General features: G+C 43.6%; 1 protein-coding gene across 1 annotated transcript in view; it reads left to right on the top strand.

Annotated features, from left to right (window-relative positions):
- The first annotated feature begins 3,982 nt into the window (after positions 1 to 3,982).
- Positions 3,983 to 23,242, top strand: part of EDC4 (enhancer of mRNA decapping 4) — a 33,851-nt gene continuing 14,591 nt past the window's right edge. The window contains exons 1-18 of the mRNA XM_026856989.1: positions 3,983 to 4,176; positions 5,251 to 5,362; positions 6,473 to 6,572; positions 8,117 to 8,306; positions 9,370 to 9,517; positions 9,895 to 9,999; positions 10,866 to 10,975; positions 11,548 to 11,631; positions 12,168 to 12,263; positions 13,307 to 13,409; positions 14,429 to 14,609; positions 16,459 to 16,531; positions 16,979 to 17,070; positions 17,729 to 17,925; positions 20,214 to 20,302; positions 20,580 to 20,597; positions 21,065 to 21,218; positions 22,007 to 22,470. Coding sequence (XP_026712790.1) covers positions 3,983 to 4,176; positions 5,251 to 5,362; positions 6,473 to 6,572; positions 8,117 to 8,306; positions 9,370 to 9,517; positions 9,895 to 9,999; positions 10,866 to 10,975; positions 11,548 to 11,631; positions 12,168 to 12,263; positions 13,307 to 13,409; positions 14,429 to 14,609; positions 16,459 to 16,531; positions 16,979 to 17,070; positions 17,729 to 17,925; positions 20,214 to 20,302; positions 20,580 to 20,597; positions 21,065 to 21,218; positions 22,007 to 22,470 — 2,510 coding nt within the window. The remainder of the gene's footprint in view (positions 4,177 to 5,250; positions 5,363 to 6,472; positions 6,573 to 8,116; positions 8,307 to 9,369; positions 9,518 to 9,894; positions 10,000 to 10,865; positions 10,976 to 11,547; positions 11,632 to 12,167; positions 12,264 to 13,306; positions 13,410 to 14,428; positions 14,610 to 16,458; positions 16,532 to 16,978; positions 17,071 to 17,728; positions 17,926 to 20,213; positions 20,303 to 20,579; positions 20,598 to 21,064; positions 21,219 to 22,006; positions 22,471 to 23,242) is intronic.

Below are 23,242 nucleotides of genomic sequence, written 5' to 3'. Positions count from 1 at the left end.
AGCCCGAGGAGCCGCCCGCCCGGCCCGAGGCCCCTCGCTGCGCGGAGCGCGTTCTTGGTGCTGAGCGGGGCAGGAGCAGCTGGGACCCGGAGCTCGGGGCTCTGCTCCTCTGAGGGCTGATCAGCACCGACCTCGTCGACCTAAGTCTTCCTCCTCTCTTAAAAATACTTCGAGATTTTCCCAGGTGTCGCGCTGGGCTCTGTGGAAAGGGCGCTCAAGCCTCTCAGAGATCAATGTCTTCTTCACCCTTTACACAAAATTTTCACTCTCCTTCTTATTTGAATGTGAAACAGGATCACAAATATCTCTCCTAAAGTCATTGGGAGTCTTCTCCTTTTGCTTTGAGCCGTTATACTTCTCAGCTCAGAGTTCAGTGGGCTCCCTTCTGCATGCAAAAATATCAGTGATGATCAGCAGTAGGTGTAGGAGCCAGTTGTATAAAACGAGTGCCCACCCCCCTGTAGCCTAGTGTCTTTCCCAACCCCCCTTGTAGCTTTTTGAACCTACTATGGTGTTACAGTCAAACCTGGTGAAGTCATCATCTGAAGGAGGCTGAGACCATGAATGTTTTGCAAAAAACCCCACTTAGTTTCTGAGTAGAAGACAGCATTATTGCCCGTGTTGTGCTCCTGTTGAGGAAAAGTCAGGAATAATGTAGCTTTTAAGTGTCCTGAGAGTCATGTACGAATGTGCTATCTCCAGAGCAACTGCCACGTGTGCTGCCTTTTGCTGGGCCAAAAGGATGAGAAGTTGGCTGCAGGATTGTTGTGAGAGGGGTGCTGGAGCAAACCCACAGGAAGCCAGCTTCATTAGTTTTACTACCCGTAAAGAAACTTCTCATTACTTTTGAAGTAGTTTCTCATGTTTCTGGAGCACTTGGGTGCTCCCAGATTATAATTCTTGTAAGAAAATACATTTTTCCTTCACAGTGTGGCGCTCTGTACTTGAAAGACTGAAAGGAGAACTCAGTGCAGGGGTGGGGAACACTTGTTTCCCAAGCAATTTCTGAACTGAAAGGATGTGTCACTGTTGGGAAATGGTTGGAGTTGTTTCTGTTCTCTCAAGGTCACTTGACTTTCCCCTGAAGCAGCTTCTCTTGCTAATTGAAGCAAAGTAGTTATTTACTGACTATGGCTTATTTCTTTTCATTTTCCTTCTTTCCTGTTCATTCTCTTCATACCTTCTCTGTCAACTATAATGCACAAGAAGCCAGTTGAGAGGAAAAGAACAAAAGGCAAAAGGACAGTAAGTCAAGAACTAAGGAACCTGTGGTGATTCTCCACAGAAATCACTGCCTGGGTAATAGAAAATAGACTTGAAAGAACTGGACGCAATAAGGTGAAGGGCAAAGAGTACATGTTTAACTGAAAGCCTCTGAAAATCCTGTTAGGATGTCAGAGGAGAGAGAAACTGGGGGATCCTTCAAGGCTTTTGAAAGAGAATAGAAGCAGCCTCATGAATTGCAAGTGTAGGGCTCATCCTGTGTGGTGCAAGGTTCCTGTTGTCAAGGTCCTCTCTAGGTCTAGTTTCTGTTATACCCTGGATTTCACTTACAGATTTTAATACCCAGCAGAGACTAGTGTGGCTGCTTTCCAAGGTTATTGCCTTGAAGAAAGTTTTGCAGGAGTACTTAGTTATGAGCAGCATTATATTATTCTAGATACTGTCCAGGCAGGTAACAAGAAACACTTCCCACTCTAAAGAGATTACAATTGTCACAACTCTTTTTGGGTTCTGCTGGGTTTGGTGGTTGTGAAAATGCAACCTGCCACTGATGTCTCTCTTGACACAATTTTCTCCCAGTTTTGGCAAACATCATCCATCGCTTCAGTAGCCCTCACGCTTTTTTGATGTCTGCCCTCAGCAAGGGATTGCTACCTTATCCAACTGTGGACCTCCCAGCTGGGACACGTTAGACAGTTTGTCAGTGCCAGCATGCTCTGGAGGAGAGTCCCTGATGGGGTTGTGGGCAGGACTCTTCAATCCTCTGCTGATAATCAGGTGTTAGAGGAGCTCACCCTGCTCGTGTGGCGTTTTTCATGAAAGTTGCCGTTTAGTACAAAGTAGCATCCCTGATGCAGGGGAGTGAGGGGAGAAAGAGTGCAGTATCTCAGCTCAGATTGTTTCTGCTTTCCTGCTCTTGGAAAGGTTATGAATATGACCACAATTCTTTCCCTTTGAAGGTCTAGATCTATCAGTCAGGGTTAAAGTTTTGGTTTTGTTTGTGTACCTACTAAATACTGAGCTTCTTCCTTTCAGGATTGTGTGCAGACAGCACCTGGGCTTGTCTGGCTCCCTCTTAGAGTGAGGGGCTAAGCCAGTTCCTGAACTTTGGTGTACTGTTGTTGTGCCCATCAGCCTCTGGGGAGTGTTTCCTCCTTCCCTTTCCCGTGGAGCGAATGTCACTGTCCTGCTGTCCGTAAAAGAGCAGAGATACTTACGTGAGCCATTCCTGTTTCTGCAAATAGAGCAAAGAAAGTATCCTATTTCTCAGGCAGCCTGGATGCTTTTTCTGTAGTGAATGTTTTCCTGCTTTGGGTTGCAAAGGATAAATTGCAGTTGAAGAAAGTTGCTGCAACTGGACAAGCACCCACTATATGCTATAGGAGGAAGAGGTGCATCTTATTCTTGAGACAGCAAGGACAGCACAAATGTGTTAGGTGGTTAGAGGATCACGTTCCCTGGCCTGAAGTTTCCTGGTGCTGTTTGGGTGCCACTGCTCTTTTCTTCATGCAGTGCAGGTACACTGAGGTGAGCGCCCAAATGGTCTCTGCAGAAGGATACCCTCTCACTGCACAGGCTTTCTGTGGCATAGTTGTTGATTTAATGACTCTGTTCATAAACAGGCAAGTTTTAAATATTATTCTGGCAAAGGAATAATAGATGCAGTTATTTCTATAGGCAGCAGCACTCATCCTGATATGTTAAAGCCTGTTTGGTAACTGAAAGCTTGCCTTGCTTTCAAAGGATGTGCCCCTTGCCTGTGGTTTTGTTTAGGTTTGTTGTGTTTGCCAGTAAGAGTGGTCCTGGGAGCAGCCATTTTGCAAAAGCTCAGCAGCACTTGTTACCTGGCAACAGTATACGAAATTTCAGTTTTCAAAACCAGTGAAAATTTCAAGCAAGGGTTTTGCTGAGACAGGAGGCTTTGACTTCAGTGTACTGATGTGTAAGTGCAGAGGGAATGGGCCTGCTCTCCAGTGGGGATTGTCAACTGTTTAACTTGCTAGTGAAATAGGAGAGACTCCTTCACTCCCTGTTAACATCTGTCCCCTTCTAAAAGCCTTCAGGAGGCATGGAGGTCACCAGGTAACTTGTGCTATGCCACATACATGAAGTCAGGGCACATGCACTCTTCAAAGCAGTACTTACACTCTGAACAAACAGTTGCTTTACACAACATTTGAATACTATAAACTTCTGTATGACTAGTTGACCAAAGGAAAAATATGGGAATCCTGTGGGTGCAGCTGCACAGTTTAATAGCTCAGTTACTCGAACACCTGGACTTTGAGGGCAGATCTTGCATTCAGAAGCCAGTTTTGGAAAGCAACAAATCTATTATTTCCAGCCAACTCCAAATGTTGTGGCTAACCACTGTATTGCTGGACTTCACAGATCTTTCTGCAGGCATGAGGGTTAAAAATCACTTTTCCAGAACCCTTTGGTCTGGCACTTGATTCAGTAAATCTGAATTACCAGCTTAGTCTTTCTGATCCAAGACTATTTGCTCCTTGAACTTGCTAAGTTCCTTGTACTTGTTCTTTGGTGTTTTTCTGGTCTGCTGGGATTGCTTGTGTAAGAAAAGAGCTCTGACTTCACTGATTTGTGTGGAATTAAGTTTCTTACATGGGAGGTCTCTTAACACATCCTTTTTGGAGAATACTTTCCCTGACCAATTCAGTGTATTCTACCGGATAGACCAGTAGAACCTGACAAAAACCATCTGCAGCCAGTGTATTTGATGCAGTGCTATTTCTTTTAAATGGATACTGTGCCCAGCTGGTCATGCTTTTCCCTAGGTTCAGTGAATGAGAACCAGAGACCGTCAAATTCGTATAACGGAGACCTGAATGGACTGCTGGTGCCTGATCCTATTGTGGCCGGGGATGGACCTTCTCTGGCTAAGCCTGTGCATCGCAGCATTTCTTTGGGAGCTCTGCAGGAGAAGCAAGTCATGTAAGTTTTGTAGAAAAAATACTGGGAGTGAGTAGAGAACGATTAAAAATTGGTTCTGGTGAGCCTGTACAGGCATGCTGGGAATCTGAGGATGAGTTTTGCATTGAGTTCAGGTGACAGCTGTGAGTCTATGCTCTTGGTCAGAGTTGTTGTAGCTTTTGTGAGGCTGATGCATGGAGCCTGCCATCCTTGCTGTTCAGGAACTGAAAAATATCATCAGAGGTGTTTAGAGAGAAGGGGAACAGGACTGGTCGCATGGTGGACATTGTAAGTCCAGGATGGAGGTAAATTAGCAGGGCTGTAGGTGAGACTTAGCAATGTGGACCTCCAGCTGGGTTTCTTCAGGGACCCAGGTTACCTGAGGAGTAACTTATACCAGTTCACAGTACGTTAGACCTTGCACTTGTCAAAGTACTTCTTGCCACATAACTTAAAACAGGACAGATGGTCCTGAGCTAGATTTCTGCCTTTGCTGAGTTGTGCATATGCTTTGGTGTGTTTTGGGCAGTACATGTGCTTTTACTGCTTATATGCAAGAGGACATATGCATATAGAATACTTTGGATTTGTCATAGGAGTAGTAGTACAAATCCACATCAGTCTAATTAGTTTAATGCTTGGCTTTGTGTGCTGACTCTTAACTTTAGAGCTTGTGTAAATAGTTGTGGGTTTTGTGGTGGTGGTTTTGAGAGACGATGCCATGAGAACCATGAGCCGTGTGCATTGTTGTTGATGAAGTTCAACTGGTTGACTTTGTCTCTTTGCACCTTTCAGTGTTTGGTAGTAGTCAAGGCTATTTGAGCCAAGTGTAGGTCTGTGCTCAAGTGAAATAGACTGGACGTTTTTAAGCTCAACAAACCAGGTGTTTGGCGCTCTCAAACCTGTGACACATGGGGAAGGGAGACAGACTCTTAACTGAAGGTAGTTTCTGTTTTCAGTTGTTCAGCTCAAACCTCCTAGACACACAGATACTCCCTCTGCATTGCTGTTAAAATTATGAATAGCAAATATCTAACCTCTGTTCTCTTCCTGTGAGTCCTGTCTGATTTTGTTTCCCTTTGTTTTTCTTAAAAGCTGCCTTTCTGGTGATGACAGCTCCACTTGTGTAGTGATATCAGCAAAAGATGTGGAGATAGTGGCCAGCAGTGATTCCAGCATCACCAGTAAGGCCAGAGGAAGTAACAAGGTAAGGAGCAGGAGAAAGCACGGTTCTGTCTCATTTTGTCACATCAGCTCATGCTTGAATATTTTAAACAGAATTTACTATCTTCTTTCCTGAGCTACAGGAGCTTGTAATTAGGTAGAAGTTTGTCGAAGAACTTAACAAGGGGGAAAAAAATCGGAGTGGCATCTCATAGCTCATTGTTACTTTTTTTCCAAAGTCTGGCTAAGGTATCCTCTAATTTTCAGGAATAAGTCCGTGATCTAAGGTGTAGGTTTCTGGGAAAGTGCCCTTCCTTCACAAACAAGCTTTTTCCTACTGATTGTTTCTTCACTGGAAGGTCTTCACTATGGAGGGAGGATTGCTCTTGATAGTTTGCTAGCCTCAGTCCTGCTGAGGTCTCTACCCGACAGATTAGAGCTACAGAAGAACAAATATGCTGAGATTAGAACTGGTCCTGTAGCAGACTACTAAAACATGCTCAGAACAAATGCTAGTAATTAGGAGAGAACACTCTGGTCTTGATCTTCTTGGCCCTTTTGCTTATCATTTTGTTCTTTGATTAAGGGACCACAGCAATGGTAAATGAGTACTGTACTGTTATCATTGGTTTTCATAGATAATACTGAAGATAAAACTGAAAGAGAGGATCACTGCTATAATTTCCAGAGTATTTCTTGATTCTTTGCTCACAGAGACAATGCTTATCAAGTAAGACCAGGACACTCAGTTTCTTGGAAATCAGTATTGAAACTAAAAGGCAAGTGCCCATGCAGCAGACGTGTTTCTATATTGCAAAAAAGTTTGAGAGCTGGGAATCCAGACATAGTGCTAATAAACAGGTAAAGGCCGCTCTGCTATAGCTGCAGGGTAGAGTGTTGTTTTGCAGCATGACAAATTCTGTGAGTTGCATTCCTTCTTGCGATGGAAGGAAACATTCATCAGCCTCCAGAATTCTGAATGTTCAGGGCTCTGCATTCAATGTGCAATTCTTCTTACCAACTGCTGCTTCTATCCATTTCCTATTAAGCATTACAGATCTTCCTGACAGGAAATGGTATATTTGGCAGGTTTGTTCCAGGCAAAACTTAATTCCAGACATTTCTCATGTTTTGTTTTCTTTCTTCTGAGCAGGTGAAAATACAGCCTGTTGCTAGATATGACTGGGAGCAGAAATACTACTATGGCAATCTGATAGCTGTTTCAAACTCTTACCTGGCTTATGCCATTAGAGGTGAGATGCTTTCTTGTTTTGGATGTGATTTGTATTCTTTTCCTCTGTGTATCTCTAAAAGAGTCAAAGTTTGCATTAGAAGGAGGTAACTGGCAATAATTGAAACACATCTTGCAATACCTGGATCAGGGTGCTGTTGAAGTGGGAATATAAGTGAAGCTGGAGCTACAGGGGAGAGAAGAGTTGGTCATGTGGGAGAGTTTCTGCTGAGAAAGAAGGCTTTTCTGAAGTTAAAGAGAAAGACTCAGTGGTGATGGAGAGTTGAAAGTCTACATTGGTTTCACTGGGCAGTAAGCTGATGTTCAGATTACTCCTCTAATTAAATATTTCTGCAGCAAACAAGCTTCTCTGTAGCTAAGCACAAAAACAGCCCTGTGGTAATTTGAGCAGATAAATGTTTGTGATGGATTTGCTTGCATAAATTTGGAGTTGAGTTTAAGGCTAAATTTAGAGGAGCCAAAGAGCAATGCAGATGCAGTGTATTTTGCAGTAGGAAGGGAGAGAAAAGCGGAACAATGCAGGGATAGATTGTTTCACAACATATATGCAACAAAAAACACTTAGTCATCTGCAGTGTCTCTTCCTCCTCTCATATAAGCACACAGTGTTTGGGGCTCCATCATTGCTCTTCCCTTCTTAATTCTAGCACCTATCAGTTTAGCCTTTTATGAAATCTACTGCTCTGCTTCTCTGTTCTTTCCTAGCTGAGGTTATTTTAGAGCAGCTTTAGGGTGTCCTGTCCTTTTTTTAAAGTATTAAACCTTGAGTACAGTAACGCTATGGAAAGATGAGTTGTCTGCTGGGGCTGGCTTGGGCATCAAGAAGTGGAAGCAATATGGTCTCCATAAGACTGCCTGCATTACAGTGATTTTTGTCTGAAATGGGGAAGCTGGAAACTTTGTTTGGTATGTGTGTGCTCTAAAGCATGTTTTTTTCAGTCATGCAAGCCAAAAAACTGCTTTTTTGCCAGGTGAATGTTTATGCTCTTTACATTCCCATTACAGAACACTTGAGCTACCTGCCTCTCAGTGACTCCTTTTTCTCCAGTTACGGAGAAAACGAAGCTGCAATTAAAATTAACTCACTGTCACTGGAGCTCAGTCTTGGAGGTTCAGTAGCTTTACTATGATCTCAGGATAAAGATTTAGGCCTTACATTTAATGAAGGCATCTTTCATGAGAATGGTCCTGGTATTTACGAGAAGTCAACTTCTGTTGCCTTTAAGTAGAACAACTTAGATTTTTTGGTGCTCAAGAAACAGAAAATATGGGGAATTAAGACTGCCCCAGGCAAAGTCCTTCCTGATGCTGCTGTTCCAATCCTGCACCAACGCTGAAAAGTGCAGCGAATACTTATGCATGTACCCTGCGCCTTGAAAGGGCTTGTTAACATGGTACCTATTGATAAGGGTTTTCAGTGTGCTGCCAGTGACAGGTGGTGGCAGGATGGGTGCTGGAAATGACAAGCTGATGGCTGGAAACAGAGGCAGTCCTGTGAGAAACTGCACAGATAAATGGTGACTTCTCCCTCTGTCTTTTCTGCAGCTGCCAGCAATGGCTCCGCTATGGTGCGGGTGTTGAGCGTCAGCACTGCTGAGCGGACCTTGCTGAAAGGATTCACAGGCGGTGTGGCAGACCTGGCTTTTGCTCATCTCAACTCCAACCAGCTGGCGTGCCTGGATGAAGCTGGCAACCTTTTTGTCTGGCGCCTGGCCATGGATAAAGAAAAAATCCAGTATCTTGTCAAAATGCACCTCATATCAGTCTTTGTGTAATGATTAGATGTGAATGCAACCTCAAAATTGCAACTTATTTTACAGTCTTTCCAGAGTAGCAACTTGCGGGGGAAGGTCGGTAGTTCTGCCCCTTCCAGAGTATCAGATCAGTCAACTTGCACCTGTATTCGGCACAGTCATTACTTGAAATCACACGTAACTTGAAATTCTAGGAGTGACACTTCAATGCTCCTTCTGCTCCGGACAGAAGTAGTAAGTGAGAAGTGTCAGTCTGTACTAGCTGGCCTTACACATGGACAGTGTTACCTCAACCATGTGACAAAGCTTTTTATTCACGTTTGTCTTATTCTAGCTCTTCTCAGTTACTTCTCCAGGGAATAGGATGTAATATTTCCTTCCCACTCACTGTCTTCCTTCCAAACCTGTCATCCCTCTTCTTGTGGTGATCCTGAAATTTATTTTCAATGTCTGATTCATTGCCCTTGATATTTTCCTTTTTATTGTCCTAAATATTTTCATTGCTAGGAGTGACTTTTAGAAAGCACCTCCGACTGTGGGATATGTTGTCTTGGATTGTGGCTTCTTAATAGTATACCATTTTTTCTAAAGCAACTGGAACAAAGGTGGTTATAGTTGTTTAAGTTTTTCTTTGTAGGGGCAGACCAGAGCACTCAGCCTGGGGCAATGTGGTGACTTTTCTGTCTTTCTGTGGTAGTGTTGCCATGCTAGCTGAAATCATTTAATCTGTCCCTCAGCAGCTGTGTGAATTGCACATTCAGACATGGCTGTGTGCTCCTGTTGTGCTTATCCTGTCCCTGTCTGCAGGCTGCAAGAGAAAATTATGAGAATCTATTAACTTTTGTAAGCTTAACCTCTTCTGACAGTGAAGAAATGCTAGCTTGTCTGCTTTCTTAGCAGAATCCTTTTGCCTGATTTCTTTTTGAATCTCAATGATCCAAATAAGTTTGAGGTTTTAGGGTATTTACTGGAGGACCAAGCCTGAATGGGTTATTGCTGAGTGTCCATAGCCGGAATGTTAAGTTCCTTAACCGTGGTGATCAGAGAGGACATCTTGGTTAACATCAAGCGGCCTGACAATACCCCATTGAACACCTCTCGAAGAATCATCTGGTGCCCTTTCATCCCGGATGATAATGAGGAGAGTGGTGAAGAGGGAAGTCAGACATTGGCATTATTGCATGAGGACAGGGTAAGGAAACCCTGATTTTGAAACATCCTTATTACCATTAGAGGGAAAGAATCTAGTGAAGGAAAGAGCTGATACAGTTAGAGTGGTAAAGGCTCCTGTCTGGTCCATGTAGGGGATCCTCCTGTAATATGAGATGTGGGATTCCTCTCTTCCAAGAAGAGGTCATTCTGATATTTTTCTGGGCCTCAGGAGGATGGAAAGTGGTAATTTTACTCACCACCAAATAGTCAAATCAGGTAGATATGGGAAGGTTTATGTCAGACAGTTGCCATCGGTCTGGTATATCAGGATATAAGGTAAGGACATAAGAGATTCTCCACTGGATCAGACCAGTAGTTGCAGAAATAAACCTGTGTGCCTGTGTGTTTGTTTTCCAGGCAGAGGTGTGGGATTTGGACATTATCCGAACGAACAACAGCTCCTGGCCGGTGGAAGTGCCTAACATCAAAGAAGGCTTCATTGTAGTGAAAGGCCACAGCACGGTATAAACCTGTTTTGTTTTCTTTACTGCCATTGCATAGGTGACTGCTACAGATCACTTAGGGGGATTTGGGGTTATAGTGTCTCAGGAGCTGCAGTTCTTAGGACAGCTGGCTGTAAAAAACCCAGTTTCTTACCCATCACATTATCATCCACACACCCTATCGGTAAGTAGCCTTTGTTTAAAGAGCCAAGGTGAACGTGTAGTTTTTCACTTTGAAAATGGCTCTTGAAAAAACTCATCTGTATTTCCAGTAGCCTGTTTGACAATCTGAGCTGTCAGTATTTCAACTATTTTCTTATATCTCCTGGTAAATGGAACACTTAACACTGCTGTGGGTTACTGCTGGATGAGAAGGGGAAAATTAAACCAAATGTCATCTTTATTCATAAGAATAGTTTTATCTGTGAATGCAGTGGATCAGGACTGCAGCTGAGTATCCAATAGGTGATATTTTGAATATAAAAAAAACAACTGGAAAGAGTTCAATTTCACTTCTTGAACAGGGTAATGACAAAGTAATTTTATCATTTAGGAGAAACAATAATGATTGTGAAAACACAGAAGATCAAAGAACAAAATGAGCTCTGCTCATAACAGGAGGAACAGTAGGAACAGTAGCAGCACAGTCCATTGTACTTAAATTTGGTGTCTGGAATACGTGATTGTTAATTATTACTACAAAAACAAGTCCTGTCAATTCTTCTGTGAAGGGTTAAGCTGCCTGGTGACAAATCTGACAGAAATCACTCTGACCTGTACTATCGCACACTTAATCCAATTCCTGTTTGAAGAGAGTACTTTTTCTTCTTGTGAAATAAAAAACCTATAAAGTTACTTTTTTTTGTCTCTTTTCGCCCTCTGTAGTGCCTGAGTGAGGGAGCACTTTCTCCAGATGGAACTGTGTTGGCCACAGCAAGCCATGATGGTTTTGTTAAATTCTGGCAGATCTATATTGAGGGGCAAGACGAGCCAAGGTAACTGAAGAATGAAAATGAAGGGTGTTGGAACAGAGCATGACAATTTCTCTATGAGAATTACCTTGTTGCAGAATCACCTGCGATGGTCATTCTCAGGACATTATAAAGATACAGGGTGAATGTTTGTGAAGTGATTTGTTGCTGAAGAGTTGTATCACTGAATATCACACATGCTCAAGATTTGGTGAACTTAGGGGGGAAAAAAGCAGAGAGCTGTGTCTGGAAACAGGAATTCTGTGCTTTGCCCAAGCTGTAGTCAAACTCTTTTGCGCTGTCCCTGTAAATGCAGAAAGTTTCTCTGAGCTGTTCCTCTCAGTATTGACTTCTTTTATGTATTGGGCCCTTGTTAAGACACCAAACCAAGTAGCAACACATGATTCTTTTTTGGCCACAGTCTGTGACAGTATGGGCTGTTCTTTCCCTCTTTTTATATAAGCCTATAAACAGCTACAAACTGGTAACACTTGGTGGCTACTGACAATGCTGTTTTTGGACAAGGGGGTAATGTATTCAGCACCCATCTTACATATTCCTTATTACTACACCCTGCACACTCTTTTCTTTCCTAGGTGTCTTCATGAGTGGAAACCCCATGATGGTAGGCCTCTTTCCTGCCTGCTCTTCTGTGACAACCATAAAAAACAAGACCCAGAGTAAGTCCTCAACACTGTACTTGGAATATGAAAGTTTAGTAGTGTCTTCTAACTCTACCTTTGGAGGGTTCCTTGTAACTGCACTGTACTTGTAAAAACTTAGCTTTGTGGCAGAAGCAAGTCCTGTCCCCTTTGTAGTCGATTTTCTAGTGATGAAGAAATAAATAAGGCTCTAGAGCACAGCCTAAAGTAACCTTAATCCTAGTGTCAGTTCCATGAAAGCAGTGAAAATTCTGAGTCCTTTCAGGTTTGTGGTATGGTCAATTTTAACTGGCCTGTTATCTTCCACAAACTTCTATTGCAGTTGGTTAAAAAATAGCTTTTAAAAAAATATTATTATTGAGTTAGTTGTGGCTGTATGGTTCTTGAGAGCTGTAGCAGTTTCCAATCTGCCTCAAAAACACATTTTCTGGGAACTTTAAGACATGGTTAGGCAAAATCAGCTATGGGCAGCTTGTGAGAAACTTTTCTGTGAAATGTTCTTATGGGAAGGACCAGATCTTCTTTAAGAGAACTTAATTCTGCTGTGGCTGCAGGGTTCCCTTCTGGAGATTTCTCATCACGGGAGCAGATCAGAATAGAGAACTGAAGATGTGGTGCACTGTGTCTTGGACCTGTCTGCAGACTGTCCGGTAGGTGTTGGTTTGCTGACCCCTGAAGGGTTGGATTTACCTCAAACAGAGGATCATAACAAAATGCTCGATTTCCAGGTATATATACTTTGCAGAGGTGATCCTTGATTTCCGAAGGAGTCTACTCTAGACCTAGTTAGTCTCCTTTGTCAATCTCTTGAACATTGTTAGGGCTGTGGCAGACTGCTTTGGCCATGGCAGTTAAGCTTTGGCCAGGCAGGTTCGTCCTCTTATACAGTCTCCTTGGTGTTACCAAGACCTGTTGCATTCTCTTTGTTCTGTGGAGCACAGACATGCCTGTAGCATGAGCAGAGGCATTCCAAAATTGCATGCCTTGAGTGCTTGCTTCTCTAAAAATATTAATATTCTATAACCAATCTAGGATCTTTCCTATTATTGCTTTTTCTGATTTAAATAATGATAGGCTGCTGTGTTGACAGAACTTAAGCAGTTATACAAGGCTTATTTGCTGAGTTGTATAGGTACAAAAGTTCAAATTCTGCTTTAGTCCATCCCTTCACTCAGCTTATGTTCCCTAATTTTTCTGATGGTGGATCATGTCCTCTCTGATCACATGCTCACTTAAGGCCACTTCTGAATTGTCCTCTTAAAGTGAGAAGAATATGGTGTTCATCTGAGTGCTGCTTTTTCCACCTCATATTACAGAAAGTCCAAAACCTGTAGATGGGTTATTTTGGTTTGGTGAATTTGTGGTTTTAAATCTGTAGCATTGGCTCTTGTTCTACGAATGTGGAACATGTTAAGTAATGACAAACTGTCATCTTTCATTTAAATGTTCAGAATCCATAACTAGATCCTATTGTATGATGTCCCTGCTGGTCTCTTAGCTGAAGTTAGCACTGATTCCTGCAATGATTTTTGTCCTAGTGGGTGGTAGCACTGTAATATAGCTGTAACTCCTTAAGATGTTGGTTTTGTGTTTTAGCTAATGCAGTTTCATAGCAGTCATTCTGGTTGTGCTAATCTACCTTGCTTTCTGCACACCTCCGCACCCCTTGCCCCCCTCTTATTTGTGGATCTAGCTTTTCTCCTGACATCTTCAGCTCCATGAGTATTCTTCCCAGCCTGAAAGTCTGCCTGGACCTCTCCGCTGAGTATCTGATACTGAGTGATGTGCAGAGAAAAGTAGGTGGTTCATTTTATTGCTGGCTATGTGGGTAATGGTGACAGAAGGAGAAATGGCCATTTGTGTCACTGATTCTGCTGCCTAGGTTTAGGATTTGTACATTAATAGCTAGAAAAACAGAGGCTGGGCTCAGCTATTTCACCATAAGATGACAAATGATAACAATTTAGCTGATTAGTCTTGAGGAGCCTTAAAGATTACTTTTCACCGTAAAGTGAAGCTCTCACCCTGTGTCTGGCACAGTAGGATTGAGTTCCTGATCAGCATTGACTCAGATAGGAGTGTGCTTATTGTGGTTCTTATGGGTGTTCTGTTTCAAATTTAAATAGCCCAGGCTTTATTCCATGTCTTGTTCCGGCGCTAGGCTTTGTAGTCCACACACACCTCTGCGTGGCCAGCAGCCAAACACCACCCAGCTGCTCACTCACCCTCCCCGCCCCTGGGGATGGGGGAGAGAATTGGAGGGCTGAAGGTGAGAAGACTTGTAGGTTGAGATAAAAACAATTTAATAATTGATATAAAATAATTATGATTATGATAATAATATAAAGTGCAAACGAGTAACACGCAATGTGATTGCTCACCATCCGCTGACTGATGCCCAGCCGGTTCCCAGCTAGTGATCCCAGAGAAGGAAGAATCCCTAAACTGCAATCCCAGAAGCAAGAGCAAGCTTCTTGGTCAACTTTTTCTATATACTGAGCATGATATTGTATGATAAGGAATATTTCATTTCCCAGTTTGGGTCTGTTGCTCTGGCTGTGCTCCCTCTCAGCTTCTTGTGTACCTGCACACTAGCAGGACATGGAATGTAGAAAAGTCCTTGATTTCTTAGCAACAACTGAAAACATCAATGCATTATCAACATTATTCTCATATCAAATCCCATACGGAATCCAAAACATAGCCCTATTCTAGCTGCTAAGAAGAAAAAAAATGTTAGCTCTATCCCAACCAAAACCAGGAGAGTGTTGTCTGCTCTGAAAGCCCAGGGACTTACTGTTTCTGATTCTTCCAGGTCTTATATGTGATGGAGCTGATGCAGAACCAAGAGGAAGGTAAAGCTTACTTCAGCTCCATCTCAGAGTTCCTCCTTACCCACCCAGTCCTAAGCTTTGGCATCCAGGCAGTGAGCCGCTGTCGGTTAAGGCACACCGAAGTGCTCCCCGCAGAAGAGGAAAATGACAACTTAAGTGTAGGTAGGTGATAAAAACAATTTGCCCACTGTGAGATCAGGATGTTTTTCTTGACTGGTTTTCTCATGAAAGGCTGGCTCTCTTCTCTTAATCTGTATGAAATACATCCTGTGCACTAAAACACTTCCAAGCAGCACAGTTGAGTTGGATACAAGGGACCACTGGAAGTCTCTGGTCCAACCTGCTGCTTGAAGCAGGACTATTGCTGGTGGTAGATTGGGTCACCTATGGCTTCATCTACATGCTTGTTGAAGGCCCCCAAACATGACATTTCTGGCTCTGCTCTGGTGCCCTGTCCCATGGCTGCACCCTTTCCTAAAGAAAATGTGTTCCTAATATCCAGCCTGGACCTCCCAACCCAGATTGTGGCCACTGCTCCTTACCATGCAAACCCTGCAGAGATGTTTCTGTTATTAAAAAACCATTACAGGGCTGTGTGGGCTGAAGTGAGTGCAAGTGACACTTTGGTTAAGGTACAAGATTAGCTGCTCTGCATCAGTTGTGATGCTTTTGCAATTGCATAATGTCATTGCCCCCAGCAAAACACGGGGGACAACTTCCTCTGGCAGCACAGGGCTGAGTCCCTCTCCAGCACAGTTTGATGCAGGCTCACGGGAGCACAAGGGTTCCTGGAAGAACTGGCAAAATGTATTTCTGTCACGGCTTGTCTGAGTAAACTCTGTAGTTAAACATCAGAGGTGTGAGCATGTGGTCTGAGAAATCAATTGTTTGCTTCTGAATCATTCTGCCTGAGCTGTGACCGGTGTGAGGACAGCATGCAGTCTTGAGTTGAAGGAAAAGGTAGGGTTCTTCTCCATCGTGTCCAGAAGGCATATTGCCAAGCCACAAAGCTTCTTTTAACAGAAATGAATAAGTAACTCTCTTTTAGAGGAGTGACGCATGAAACATTTTCTCTGGCTATTACTACAATGAATGTAATAGCGAGTCCTGTGGAGAACTGTCCCATCCAAGTGTTCATTCATTGCTGTCTCTCTTCAACTGTTGGCTTGCTCCTGATCCCCTACTTTTATATTAGTAAAATTTGGAAAAATGCTTTGAATAACATGGACATGTTTGCAGTTAGAAAGATTCCCGGGCTATCGGTAAAGCAGTGTCATGTGCTTCCATAGGCCTAATATTAGTTGATTCCTGTTGTCAATATTTGTGGTGTATTGCTCTGAAATGCAGAAACAAAAATGATAGATACATGTTGCAAGTCAGCAGCAGACTGGGGCTGAAACTTCAGGTCCCTGATTGGTGCTCAGATAATTGGGACAATTTGCATAGGAATGCCTAATACATTTCTTTAATAGAGAGTGTTAGGTTTATCTTTCCTACTTAGGCCTCCTTAGCTTTCTTAGCAGTGAGACTGATACATGTGTTGGGTGAATGTTGTCAGCACTGGCTGAGGGGAAGTTATTGCAAAGCTTTTCATAACTATAGCTATTTACAGTCAGGAAGGATGGTTAAGCCCTAGTCTGAATGTCTGTACAATATAAGCTAGTGTGTGTTTTTTAAAATATACCCAACCAGTCACTGCAACAGCCAGAACAGATCTCTGGCAGTTCCAGACCTCAGCTTTCTCCTCTTTTTCTTGTTTAAATTTTTTTTCCCCTCTTCTTTGAGGCTTGCTTGGCTGGATTAGAGCAAATTTGATTGTTCTCATGCTGAAAAGTAAAGGGAAAGTAAGATATACTTTCCCTTAACAGGGCAAAGCCACCTCTGAAGCAAAGAGGTGATGAAGCTGTATTGTGCTGGTTCTCTGCTGCTGGTTCATTTACTATGATGTTTTCCTAGTACTTTGTTTGTAGTTTCCATCCAACTTCATGTTTTACTTTTGTCTTACTTCCAGAAGGTGCTCAGGGAGCTGGTGCTGTTGAATCAGCAGCAGGCGTGCTGATAAAACTCTTCTGTGTGCACACCAAGTGAGTATGTGTAGCAGCTACCATGGGCAGCTGTCTGTGGTTACCCTAATCTTGCACTGACTTGTAGAAAGTTAATTTACCAATCCCTTTTGCCATAACAAAAACTACTTGGAGCTATAGAAACTTAGCTGTGGTGTGTTCATGTGGCCTTACCAGGAAGCAGCACTTCATGGTGTGGTGGCAAGCTAGTATTTTTGTCACCATGAGTATGTTGTGACTTATGAGTTGTGCTCATGTATAAAGTGCTGGGAAGCATCTCCCAGATGCCTTGGGCACCAGAACTGAGTGGCACAGCTGAATGAGGATCAGCTGCTGCTGCTTCTGTCACAGGCGGGAAACACTGAAGCGTATTCCAAGGGAATCAGCTCTGTGAAGAGAAATCTTCTAAGTGTTAGACTTCTCTTGGTGATTCATAAAATAATTAGAGATGTCTGGTGTTTCTTTCAGGGCCCTACAGGATGTGCAGATTAGATTCCAGCCTCTTCATAGTCCAGACACGAGTTCATCCATGCCTTCCCATAGCTCTCACGAAGAATTTGGTGAGCATTTGTGTTCAGTTGATCTTCAGTGTTGCTGAGCTTTTAAAGGTGTTTGGGGGGCCGGGGGGGACAGCAGGAGGGCAGCTTTGGGTGTGTCTTTGTAATAGAGTGGTGTCATTGCATAAAGGACCCTGAATACGGACAAGCTGTGAAGCAGGCCTCTTGGTTAGACCCTAGTGTGAGTATGGAGCGTTGGGGACATGTTAGGATAGGAGTGCTTATGCTTTGTGCATGCTTGAGTTCACCTTACTAGGTGATTTAGCACTTCTGCCAGAAACTAGACTTCTGTCTCTTGTCAGGCAGAAGAGATTACAGTGACACCAGAGCTTTGGGGGTAGAGGAGACTGGGCTGTGTGTAGTGTGCCCTTTCAGTTCGTTCACCATTCTGTGATGTGGCTGTTAAAACTGGCCTTGCATGTGGGGAAGAAAGGAAGCTTGGACCTTTATTATCAAAGCCACAACATCCACTGTTTAGTATACAAAGAGTAAGCATAACACAGGATTTGCCTTGCCCTAAGCTTTGATTAGGGTGTTGCAGGGTTTTTGCTCATTCTTTTTGGAAACCAGTATGGCTGGCATAACTCCATACTTTGTGGAATTAAAAGTTTAGCTTTTGGGGATAGTTCCTCTAGACTGATTTGTCTTTCTCCCTTGAAAGCCTTTCCAGACCACATGGCTGATCTAAGCACAGAAGGGCTGGGATCTGAAAAAGGATCAGTGCATGGCTCTCAACCAGACCTACGGCGTATTGCTGATCTGCCTGTGCCAGCAGACTTCCTTTCCCTCTCAAATGATGCCAAACCTAAGCTGATGACTCCAGATGCATTCATGACACCAAGTACATCTCTTCAACAGGTAACCAGAGAGCAGCACTGTTATTGTCAGTACAAGGGGTGTGTTTGGATTTTGATACTTTTAGGAACTTTTTCTAGGCAGTACTAACTGATAGGCTATGCTAACTGAATGCAAAGCACACAGAAAATGGTGCATGTAACCAAACTGAGCAAAGGCATGTTGGCACATCTAAAATGCTAAGCTGGCATAAGCTTGTGTTGCGAGTGCTGTGTTTAGCTGCAAAACTGCTGATGTAGCTGTGTTGTGTAGAAATACGGGTTTGCTAAATAGCTGTATCTAAGCTGGGAGACTGCTCTTTCTGATTTATACATGTTGTTTGGGGTTGTGATATACCTATAATGGAAAAAATATGCCATCTCTACACTTTATGTCTTACGGGATCCTGTGGGAAGGCATGTCTGAAATTATGAGGTGTGTAGATGGTCCTGTAACATCTTCTGCATAATATCTGCAAATCGATGATCCAGTGGGGTTTTTTGACTGTAACATAGCAGTGGGGTTTTTTGACTGTAACATAGCAGGCCTTATCTTGTACAGAAGACAAGACTTCTGTGTGTGTTCTAAGGTTTTTGGTATCAGGAAGTATGTGAAGCATTCTGTGGGATTTGGTGATCTCTGCAATAAGCATGCATTGACTCCTCAGTGCAGCTCTGATGGAGCAGTCAGAAAACATAGAATTCCTCTTAGTGCTCTGTTACATGTCTGTGGCCAGCAGTGCTGTATCACATACCCCTGGGTCCTGCTGGGCATTTCTAGAGGCTGCCTGACACTGCCAGTGTGCATGTGTCTAACACAGCACAGGTTTCTGCTGCCCCTTCTTGGTTATGCCAACAAGTAGAAATGCAGGAGCTCGCTGTTTCTTGGCTGCTCTGCCTGTGAGTGTCATATGTTAGTTTGTCTTAAACCCACTCAGATGTTCTTGCTTTATAGCCTGCTTTTGTGCCTCTACGGAATTTGTACTGAATCTCTACTGAATTTTTGACTGTGTAGTTTTCTCCATGTGCTTTTAGAATGGGAGTAGACACAAATTTAAAAGTATTTTTAGAAGTGCATCCTGTAAGAGAAGTGATCTGCAACTTAATTACAAGGTGTGGATTTCACTGGTGAGAAGCTGTGCTGTTTGTTTTCTTTGCCTTTCTGTGAGAAATAGACTGTCAGCAGTTCTTTGCCATGCTGATACAGTTCTTGTAGGCAAGGAGAAGAGTGCTTGTGAGTAGGGCTCCACGTACAAATCCTGAGGCAAGGCTTTCCCCTCCAAGGGAGGAACACGTGGTTGTCACCACAGCTTGGACGTGTAACTGGAGGAGCCTGGATGAAGATTTCTGCACACAAAGATGTGCAGAAATGGAGTTTGTGCTGAGTTGACTAACGAGAGAGCACCACCCCAGCAACAACTTGAGGAACAAAGAATAATTTAAACTCCTCCTAAAGGTTTTGATGTCGCTGGTGAAGTTGCTGAATGCAGGAGTTAATTTTGTGCCTGCGGGTGGGTAGCCTCCCAATGCAAAGATGTCCCAGGGGAGCAGGGAGAAGTTGTTGATGAGGTGATGGTTCTACATACTGTTTGCTGTAAAGAGCAGCTCACTCTTCAGTGTCCTTTTTGGTTTAAACCTGGCTTTTCACTGCCGCATGTTTCATGACAGGCTTCTTCCTGCTGGCACCAGCACCCAGGAGCATTGTAGGGTGGAAAGTCTTGAGTCTGGCTAAATCTCTGCTCTCTGCCATAAGTACTGTCAAGTGTAAGCTTGGCCACACCAGCTTTCCCAGCTGAATACTTGTGTGCTTATGTTGGTGTTTTCTGTAGGTGTTTCTTGGTAGCCAGAAGCAGCAGTGGGGGCCAGCACTGTGTTCTCCACTGCTAGCCAGCTAGTTAGATGAGCGATACCTCTTCCCATGCATCAGAGCATTCTATTTCCATGTGTCAGCATTGAAGGACCCTAAACCCTGTACAGACTCCAGCCTCACTAGTGGAAGCAGACCTTGACAAGAGCAGTTTAGCTCAAAGCGCAGAATGGTGATCTGGTGCAGAACCCTGCAGAATGCCACTTTGTTTTGGGAGAGTAATTGCTCAATAAAACCAGTCATGGCTCGTGTGATGAGGATGTATTGGGGTTTACTTTCGACTAGCACCTGAGCACTCTAGCAGTACAACTCAATTTTTTTTTTTTTTTTTTTTTTTCCTCTTCACCAAAGATTCTTTAGGAATTCTTCTGGAGTCAGCATTCTCAGGTTAAGCTCTGCTGTTGGCCTTTTCTGTCACATCCTGACCACTGTGTATTTTCTTATAGATTGCTGTATCTCCAGGCAGCAGTGTCAGTTCCCTGACTGCAGTCACAGCCATGAGTAGCACTTCTGTCACAGATGCCTCTATGCCCAGGTAAATAGCGCATGTATTAAATAATACGTCTGCAGCTGAACTGATATGGCCCTTCAGGGTGGTGCAGAGCTGGAGTGTATCTTGTAGGAGAGGAGATTGTAACTAGAGTTAGAAACTGGCCTGTGTCCCAATGTCCCTGTATGGGTAACTGCATCTCTAATGCAGTTTGGAGCATGCTCATTGTCATCCAAGGGGCCAACAGTAGTGTTTCCTTTGTGCCTCCTAGGGATTCTCTTATTGCATCTCAGTTTTGTTGCTTTACATGCTTCTCCCAAAGGGCTGTCGTTGTTTACAGGTAAGAGAACACTGCAGCCACCAAGGACAGGGAGATAATTGGGACTGTTACGAAAATCTTACTAGTGTTGTGGTGGGTTGGGCTGCATAAGAGGCGAAAACTTCATTTCTGTGGGCTGGAAAAAGGACAAAGACCTATCCCACAGTGTCCTGTTTCTCCTTAAACTCTACAGTGTACACTGAAGATATAACTAGTCCCTTTTCTCATTGACCCCTTGAATTCTAAGAGATTGTGATGCCCATCTGTTGTGTTGGGGTTTTTTGTTTGTTTCCACTTGGGCTGTATGGAGACTAGTGCAGCTGCCTGTTGACAGGGAGTGGCTGACTGTGGTGGAAAGAGTAAGGGCTTGGAGAACACGAGTGAAGTTTGGATTGGTGACCTGTGGATCCTGTCTCCTCAGGTGTTTCATGCAGATCTGTATCATTAGGTTGGCCTGCTTGATTTGGTTGTGTATCTGTTTTCTGCAGGCCATCAGAAGACTTGACTGTGAGCCCCAAGATGCAGCTGGACACCAGCCTCACGCTGAGTAGCAGTAGCAGCAGTCTCCAGACTAGTCCTAGGAGTCATTCCGTTCTTATCCCAGGCCTCCCTGACAAGCTAACACCAAAGGCACCTCTTCCAGTAAGACTCCAAATGCTGCTCCCTTCCTTCCTGTGGGCCAAGGGACCTCTTTCGATGGATCTATACAAGCTTATTAGATTTAGACTTATTTGGATATTAACAATTAGATATTTGGATATTAACAATTAGACTTATTTGGATATTAACAGGGCCAGTGTCTCCCCTTGGGAAGGCACAGCTCTTGGCACAGATCTGCAGTCAGGTTTACCCATGTTAATGGAACTTGACCTTGTGTAAAACAGCATGTCTCTGAAAACTAGAGAAAGCTCTAGCTTGTGCTGTCACTATCACAGTGACTGGAAATGGTCAGCCTTTGTGTTAGGAGACAGTGCTACCTGAAAAAGTTTCTTCCTCCTTGCTGGTGTTAAAGGTCTGAAACAATTTTCTATTCCTAAATTTTTCTTTCCAGGTGTGATGTAAAACAGATTATGACCAAAGCTTAAATTGAAATAAGCTTACAGTCCAAGAGATAATCAATGTTAAAACTATTTTTTCCCTTCAAATAGAAGTGATCTTGGAGCAGAGAGGTAGAACTGGTGTTACATTTTCTTTTAAAAGTGTGTTCAAACTAGTACTGTCTGAAGTGTGTTATTAGCCCAGCTGAGAGCCCATTACGAGTCTTGGGGCCCTTCTCTGTCTGCTGAACAGAGTGGGAGCACAGGGGTCACATGAGGGAAAGATACAGCTGGCTGTTTCCAGAGGTGGTTGGTACCAGCTGATTCTCGGGTGTCTCCACATTACCCTGAAGGGTCTTGTTTGATTTTTTTATTTTTTAATTTTGAATTAAGGTCACGCCAGGAAACCCCTCTCTAGCATTGGAACTACAGGAGGTGGAGCCCTTAGTGGTGCCCCAGGCTTCTCCCACCCGCGAGCGCTCGCCAGATGTCATTTCCTCTGCTTCCACAGCCATCTCCCAAGATATCCCAGAGATTGCTTCCGAGACCTTGCAACGCAGCTTTGCAGCAGCTCCGTCTGGGCTCCCTACGGAGGTGCTGGAGCCCAGTCATCATGCAGACAGTATGGCATCTGCTGCCTCAGCCTTGCATTTGCTGTCTCCAAGGAACCGGCACAATTCAGAGCACAGCCACCACTCTTTGGACATGCCTCCAGTGGAGGTGGACAGACTGAATGCTCCATCGTTACTAGAGACTGCTTTAACTCAGGAAAATGCATCTTCCGACAGTGTTGTGAGTCAGCCTTGGCCAGCAGCTCCTGACATAACCAGAGAAACCAGGAACAGCATGGCAGACAGGTAATCACTTAGAAAGAAATTGCTTAGGGCAATTTCTTTGCACTTGCCAAATTGCTGGCTTAGTCAAAAGCTCTTATGCTGTGATTAAACCAGATCAGTTATCCATCTCTCTTTTCTTTAAAGGATCTGATGACCCAGCCTTTCTGTGTGCTTGGGCTGTGTGTACTGTGTCCTGAACTTCCTAGGCCAGCTCTAAAAATTTGTGCTTTCTTAATATCCCTTGCAGCGTAAAGGTTCTGTTAAGAAGGTGAAGAGTGTACTTTGTTGGCCTTCACATTCACCTGGGAATGGAGACTGAGATGGGAATTTTTTTATTTTTTTTTTTTACTATGGAAATAAAATCAGTACAAGCTAAATTCTGCCCTGGGTGATGCATTCATGCATACTTTTATTGAAAGAAATCAATTAGCACATAATGTACACAGGTTTGGTTATAAGTTAATGGTGTATCTCTTTTCTAGGATAGGCTCTGTGCAGCTAGCATTATAAATAAAGTGCTTCAAAAGTCAGGAAGTGAATGACAGTGTCTCTGTGGAGCAGGCTTGCAGAATGGGGCAGCATCACATATACCTGCTTACTAGCAGCAAAACGTTATGCTGTGAGCAGTGCTAGGATTCATCACAGAATTAGTGTCCCTGTCTTCTAGTGAGATGGGAAGAGCAAGGTACATCTGACATCTCCAGAGTCGGTCTAGGCTGGGGCTGCATGCAGCATCAGAGTCTGCAGACACATTCCTTTTCAACAGGAGTAACACGCTGACAGTGTCAGTGTG

This window comes from Athene cunicularia, assembly GCF_003259725.1.
Source record: "Athene cunicularia isolate RWA chromosome 11 unlocalized genomic scaffold, athCun1 chr11_part1, whole genome shotgun sequence".
NCBI lineage: Eukaryota > Metazoa > Chordata > Aves > Strigiformes > Strigidae > Athene > Athene cunicularia.
Note: the sequence above shows the minus strand (reverse complement) of the source record. Positions and strands in the feature narration are given on the sequence as shown.